Source organism: Haliaeetus leucocephalus, unplaced genomic scaffold (assembly GCF_000737465.1).
Source record: "Haliaeetus leucocephalus isolate CR32 unplaced genomic scaffold, Haliaeetus_leucocephalus-4.0 Scaffold2, whole genome shotgun sequence".
Lineage (NCBI taxonomy): Eukaryota > Metazoa > Chordata > Aves > Accipitriformes > Accipitridae > Haliaeetus > Haliaeetus leucocephalus.
Window position 1 is genome coordinate 9,075,179 of NW_010972438.1, and position 223 is coordinate 9,075,401.

Sequence of the window (223 nt, forward strand, 5' to 3'; positions counted from 1 at the left end):
GCCGTGCCTGACCTCGCCTTCCCGGCGCTTCCCCGCAGGTGTTCAACGCGCACTACAACCTCACCCGCCATATGCCGGTGCACACGGGGGCCAGGCCGTTCGTGTGCAAGGTCTGCGGGAAGGGCTTCCGTCAGGCCAGCACCCTGTGCCGGCACAAAATCATCCACACCCAGGTATGTGGGGGGGCAGCCGGGGTGCGGGAGGCGGCGGCTCTTCCCCCCCC

At 69.5% G+C, this 223-nt stretch overlaps 1 protein-coding gene across 1 annotated transcript in view; it reads left to right on the top strand.

The window, feature by feature from the left end:
• The window catches only part of FEZF2 (FEZ family zinc finger 2), a 3,094-nt gene that overhangs the window by 1,629 nt on the left and 1,242 nt on the right, over positions 1–223 (top strand). The window contains exon 3 of the mRNA XM_010570992.1: positions 39–173. Coding sequence (XP_010569294.1) covers positions 39–173 — 135 coding nt within the window. The remainder of the gene's footprint in view (positions 1–38; positions 174–223) is intronic.